This window comes from Oncorhynchus masou, chromosome 7, assembly GCF_036934945.1.
Source record: "Oncorhynchus masou masou isolate Uvic2021 chromosome 7, UVic_Omas_1.1, whole genome shotgun sequence".
Classification (NCBI taxonomy): domain Eukaryota; kingdom Metazoa; phylum Chordata; class Actinopteri; order Salmoniformes; family Salmonidae; genus Oncorhynchus; species Oncorhynchus masou.
This window is the reverse complement of record NC_088218.1, coordinates 9,382,551-9,389,276: the sequence shown is the minus strand read 5'-3', so window position 1 is coordinate 9,389,276 and position 6,726 is coordinate 9,382,551. Positions and strand designations below refer to the sequence as shown.

General features: G+C 40.6%; 1 protein-coding gene across 5 annotated transcripts in view; it reads left to right on the top strand.

Annotated features, from left to right (window-relative positions):
- The window catches only part of LOC135543193 (oocyte zinc finger protein XlCOF6-like), a 72,802-nt gene that overhangs the window by 51,556 nt on the left and 14,520 nt on the right, over positions 1-6,726 (top strand). Inside the window, exons 1-2 of one of the 5 annotated variants that reach the window (XM_064970298.1) lie at positions 841-954; positions 4,825-5,070. The exons of 2 other annotated variants lie outside the window; for them this stretch is intronic. In XM_064970298.1, coding sequence (XP_064826370.1) covers positions 4,971-5,070 — 100 coding nt within the window. In that variant the 5' untranslated portion in view covers positions 841-954; positions 4,825-4,970. Of the gene's footprint in view, positions 1-840; positions 955-1,052; positions 1,159-4,824; positions 5,071-6,726 lie in introns of those variants that run through there. 2 more of the 5 variants (XM_064970297.1, XM_064970299.1) reach the window with 2 other exon arrangements.

The following is a 6,726-nucleotide window of genomic DNA, read 5'->3' as shown; positions in this document are numbered from 1 at the left end:
TAAATACATTACCAAACGTGATAATACATTGACTGATTTGTTACCTATCGTATTATATATTCTCTCGACATTAGCAAGTTTAAACGTGCTATTACATACCTACAATGATACATTTGAAACGGACACAACCACTATCGACAAAACAACACAGTTCTGTCGTTTCGACCCGGAACTTCCTGTTCCCCACTACGACATTTTTATTTTATTTTTTATTAATTTTTTAAATATCAAATCAATACATAAAGCACATGAGGGAACACGAGCATACATAGATTATAAACAATGGACAATCGAGCTAGGGGGTACAATATCACATTACAATTACACAAGGACCTTAAGGGACATGCATATACTTACAATTCTAACAGCTTTTTTGTTAGTAGAGCATTTAACCGTCTTAAAATACAGTTAAATTTCCTTTTGTAGGGTACGAAAATGTGGTTTTCGGTTTGTAAATTTACATTTGTGTATATGAAATTTGGCCAAAAGAATAATTAAATTAATTACAGAAAAATGTTTCAGCTTATTTCTATTGTATGTAAAGAATCCAAACAGTACATCTCTCCACAATAGTGTAAAATCTTCATAAATGTGTTCAATTATAAACCTACTGATGTCTTGCCACAGTTTTCTTACATGCATACAATGCCAAAAAAGATGCAACACTGTTTCTGGGTGGTCATTACAAAAGGAGCAATTTGAGTTGATGTTTTCCTAAAACTTCTTCATATTGTGGTTGGCAGGATAATATTTATGAATAATTTTAAAGGAAACTTCCTTAATTTTGTTAACAAGTAGGTATGTGTGTGGCAACATCCAAACCATTCCAATAAGGCATGACATAAGGTATAGATACAACATCCTGCTGAAACAAGGATCGTATCGCTCTGTTGTTGAATGGTCCAAAAAAGAAACGAATCTTTCCTACTGATGAGTCAACAGGGTCAACAGAAGGTAGGCTCTAAGGGTCAGGTCTTGACACGTTCCTGAATAACATAGCAACATATATCTATATTTGTGTAAACGTAAGTACACCAGAGGAGAAGATGACGCTGTTGCACATGTCGTAGTTGGGAACAGGAAGTTCCGGGTAGAAAACCACAGAACTGTGTTGTTATGTCGATAGTGGTTGTGTCCGTTTCAAATGTATTATTGTAGGTATGTAATAGCATGTTTATCCTTTCTAATGTCGAAAGAATATATAACATGCTAGCTAACAAATCCGTCAAGGTATTATCACGTTTGATAAAGGTTTTAATTGTAAGTGTTATTTTGGGGTCAAACCGAGTGAGTGAAGAACGTGATTTAAAACGATGATTTTTCAAGTCACTTAGCTAGACTTTGGGTTTGTCTTGAGTGTATGTACATCATTTCGTCAAAGTCCACTTTGAGTTCGTTTTTACATGTTCTTGGTTTTGTGTAAAATTATGTTTATGAGCTGGTAAATAGCCTTGTCCAAACCATCCTGATCTCGCGAGTTTACATACACTTGTTCATTCATGTAAGCTCGCGAGATCGGGATGGTTTGGACGAGGCTGGTCAAATGGCGGCTTCAGCGGTTTTGGTCGTCTCTCTAGGAGTTTGCTCGTGGTGAAATGGCGACACGAGGACCAAGTGTCTGCGGGTTTTCACTCCACCCTTGTACTTGATTAATGAATTAAGGTCACTAATTCGTGAGAAACTCACCTCAAAAGATTGTCTATGTTTTAATTGAAAGGAAAAAATAAAACCCGCTGAGACTCGGCCCTCAATGGAATGAGTTTGACACCCATGAAACAATTGAAATGGAGAGAGTTTGAGAAGCAACCGCTGTGCTGGAATGCGATCAATGTAGGGGACAGTTCTGATGATATGGAGTGGGAGGATGAGGGCCTAGTATTTGAATGATCTGTAGTGGAAAGACATAGGAAGAACCGAGATAATGATACTGGAAGCAGAGGCGCATGTAGCATAGTAACTAGAGGCCCAAGGTAGGGAGCTAGAGTAATAATGTGTCCGAGTGGAAAGTTGGGATGGTGTTTGAGGAAACCACAGGGTGTAAATGAGGCCCTATCTGATTAACCAAGGCCATAAAAAGAGGTGAAGTTAAACTAGGCTGCATCCGTGTAAATGAGAACTTGTTCTGAACTAGCCAACCTGGTTAAATAAAGGTGAAATAAAAAATAAATGGTAGATGGTTAATATCTTGTGCTGGTCAGGTTCAGCAAGGGAAGATTCTTCAAAAGGAAAATCATAATGGGACAAAGCTCAGAAGCCATGACCCTGGAGTTTATGCTACACCACCTTCCGGAGACACCTGAAACCCCACCTCTTTAAGGAATACCTAGGATAGGATAAAGTAATCCTTCTCACCCCCCCCCCCCTTTAAATGATTTAGATGCACTATTGTAAAGTGGCTGTTCCACTGGATGTCATAAGGTGAATTCACCAATTTGTAAGTCGCTCTGGATAAGAGCGTCTGCCAAATGACAAATGTAATGTAATGTAAATGAAGGGAGTAATAATCTCTGAGGTCCCAATATCTATGTCCATGGATGATATTGTTAAAGAACATGTGAAGGGAGACAGTGGTTGAAGCCTAAAGGTTGATCAGTAGGAAAGAGGGTTAAAGAAGTGAAAGCTTATCAGTGCTGTTGAGGTGTTAGAAGGTTTTGTCTGGAAAAGTACAGAATAGGATTCCTTAGCTTCAATGTCAGAGATTTTGGCCCAACCTCATCAATCAACCAATCAAATGTATTTATAAAGCCCTTCTTACATCAGCTGATGTCACAAAGTGCTGTACAGAAACGCAGCCTCAAGCCCCAAACAGCAAGCAATGCAGGTGTAGAAGCACAGTGGCTAGGAAAAACTCCCAAGAAAGGCTAGAACCAAGGAAGAAACCTTGAGAGGAACCAGGCTATGAGGGGTGGCCAGTCCTCTTCTGCCTGTTTTGGGTGGAGATTATAACAGAACATGGCCAAGATGTTCAAATGTTCATAGATGACCAGCAGGGTCAAATAATAATAATCACAGTGGTTGTCGAGGGTGCAACAGGTCAGCACCTCAGGAGTAGGCAATCATTGAGAGCATCTCTACTGCTCCTGCTGTCTCTAGAGAGTTGAAAACAGCAGGTCTGGGACAGGTAGCACGTTCAGTGAACAGGTCAGGGTTCCATAGCAGAACAGTTGAAACTGGAGCAGCATGCTGAATCATCACAGTGTTTTTAAATGCCAAAGAATGGGACATGTAGCTGTTGAGTGAAATGATGTGCCAAGTGTGGTGGGGAACATGATGACAGTGAATGTTGGAGCAATGTGACGGTGAAGTGTTGCAATTGTGTGGAGGACACACAGAGCAGCATTTGGTGGATGCCAGGTGCAGAGAGATGCTCAGAGATATAGAATCCGTCATGATGTATCACATGCAGAGGCTGTAAGACAGACTGGTGGAACTACAGTGCAGACTGATGGAGCTTCCATGGCTGGTCCTGTAGTAAGAGGACCTACTGTCAGACTGATGGAGCTTCCATGGCTGGTCCCGTAGTAAGAGGACCTACTGTCAGACTGATGGAGCTTCCATGGCTGGTTCCATAGTAAGAGGACCTACTGTCAGACTGATGGAGCTTCCATGGCTGGTCCCGTAGTAAGAGGACCTACTGTCAGACTGATGGAGCTTCCATGGTTGGTCCCGTAGTAAGAGGACCTACTGTCAGACTGATGGAGCTTCCATGGCTGGTCCCGTAGTAAGAGGACCTACTGTCAGAACTGGTCTTTCTACTAGTCCTGACATGGTTCCGAAGCCTGTTCAGAAATCTTGCGTCCATAAATGCACTGTGACAAAGGATACTTTAATATTGAATAATATGTACTTCATTGCTTTCATTGGTGAGGTTATCAACAACTTGGATTGTGTAAAGCAGAAATACCAGGTTGAAAGTTATCTTGTAAATTGCAGCAGTTGTTGGGGGTAACAGATGTTACTGTCAGTATGGTTTTTGATAAGCTGGATAACCTGGGGGTGGATTGTCTCAGCATGATAAAGACCCCAATGTTTGCAAACACAGAAAGGGATCCATTGATATAGTTTATTGGGGGGTGTGGGAGGGTTTTTGGGGAAGGGGAGGGTGTGGTAGAAGTTAGTAGGGATTTCTTGGTTTATTTTCTTAGTACTGAATTAGACAGACATGGACCTTAAAGGTTTGTTTGTGGACCTCCATGATACCATAGGAGGTCTGCATCAACGGACTTCAGTGCAGGTAGTGCCTCATCAGAGAGAGAACATTTCAGTTGCTCTACAGTTTTGAAGCTGAATGTAATGATTATCAGTTCTTTACATGTTTACTAATATTCAGACACATTCAGTTGTTTCTATATGTATCTATAATTCAGGGTTTTCACACGGGGCTTCAAGTAAATTAATATTAGTGCCTGAAAAGTCCTTGAATTTGACTTGACACTGTACGAACCTTGATAATTCTTAATATGGTGTGAACAGGAAATACATTGGGTTTTTGTGAGTGAAATAATACAGTGAAGACAAGGTTATTCATAAAATAGTACATAGTGCTGCCTGAAACATACTGTGATCTTGTACTAAATGGTTTTTGAGTCATTTATGCATTTATGTGAATTTAGGAAATCTACTATAGATTAAGTGCACTTATGTTGTGCAATTTAAAATCTTTACTTTGTGTCTAATGTGAATGAATGTTTTGTCAAGGATTAGCTACAGGATCTACTGAAATTAGATAATTGAACAAGAAAAACGAGAAAATATTTTTACAGAATAAAGTGCCAGAACTGTTAAGAAAATAACATTTGTGTCCGTTTGTCTTTATTACTACAGGCCGACTCAGATTAAGTCTGAGGCCGGTAACATCAACAGTGAGGACAAACCCAGCCTGCCACTCTCCTTCCACACTGAGTCCAAACCTACAGTCACTGGGTCCTGATTGTGACAGTGGAGTCCAGTTTGCTCTGCAGGATCCAGAGATGGCATCAGTGAAGCTGGAAGACTGCAGTCAAACACTGGAGCTGAATGTCAACCTTAAAGATGAAGAAGAGGAGAAGATTAGGACAACTGTTAGTCATGGTAAGAGCTGGTTCTATCTATAAGTTATCTTCATATATTAGACCTCCATAAGCTATGACCAGTCTATTGCTAGGTTGAATTCTGTAATTCTGACATCACACATCCCTGAACAACTCAAGACTTCACAGCGAAGCAAAAACTATTTCAACTTGTATCGCCTGCCTTTGCCCACACATTGTCTCAAGAACGTTGAAAATGTTTAATACCCTCAATCACTAAGTTAGGCATACCTCATTTCAAAATAGGCCATGGCATCATCACTGTCAATATTGAATTATAATTCTTCACGTTTTACCAGTGAAAAGACCAAGCTGCGTCTGCATGCCAATCGTTTGATCTCAATCAATTTCATGGGAATATGCATTTAAATCTTCTTGAATTACTGTCTGGTGAGCAAATTAGAGCAGATGGTGTTAAATGAAATAGACTTCCTGTATTTTGTTTGAATCAAAACACATTCTGCCTAATGGCGCGCTGTTGAGTTTGGGACTATTCAGCAAACCATCCTAAAATCTCCTAAGATATGAGGTGTTGTTTTTGTTGTAACAGTAATGTTATGCTATAATATTTGGTGATGTTGACTACTAATTAATCATTAGGTGATCTTCCAAGACATTGATCTAACTTTACTAAACAAACACCATTGTGGCGGCTCATCACTTGCAGCACTACACCCCTGCAGTCTGCTGCACCGAACTAGTGATTGATGCTCACCTCGCCTTCTCTTTTGTCTCACACAACATTTGGTGACGCAGAAACGAGAGAACATGTTCAGCTGTTTTTATGAAAATCTGGGAATATTTGGCCAAGGATACATTTCTGGTTGGTCTCAAGGAATGTCACACAGGGAGACTTTTAAAAACGGGATTGAGTGAAGTAGCAGCTAATGCTCATAAAGAGCCTAACTATTATTATTATAAGTTAACTTTATTTAACTAGGCAAGTCATGTAAGAACCAATTATTATTTACAATGACGGCCTACACCGGCCAAACCCGGATGACACTTGGCCAATTGTGCACCGCCCTATGGGACTCCCAATCACAGCCAGTTGTGATACAGCCTGGAATCTAACCAGGGTGTCTGTAGTGACGCCTCTAGCACTGAGATGCAGTGCCTTAGACCGCTGTGCCACTCGGGGGCTCATAAGTTTGATGAAATTCCATTATCTTTCAGTCCATTGGGGCTATTTACTTCCTTTTGTAGCTCTTCACCAGCTTCTTGAATTAAAATAGTGTACATAAATATAAACGCAACATGCAACAAATTCAACGATTTTACTGAGTTACAGTTCATTTAAGGGGCGGCAGGTAGCCTAGTGGTTAGAGCGTTGGGCCAGTAACCGAAAGGTTGCTGGATCGAATCCCTGAGCTGACAAGGAAAAATCTGTCATTCTGCCCCTGATCAAGGCAGTTAACCCACTGTTACCCCGGAAGGCCGCCATTGTTAGTAGGAATTGTTCTTAACTGACTTGCCTAGTTAAATAAAGGTTAAATGTACTAAAATATATATATATATATGTATAAGGGCATCAGTCATTGGAAATGAATTAGGCCCTAACCTGTAGAGTTCAGATGACTGGGCAGGGGTGCAGCCATGGGTGGGCGTTGGAAGGCATAGGCCCACCCACTTGGCAGCCAGACCCACCTCAGGTCCT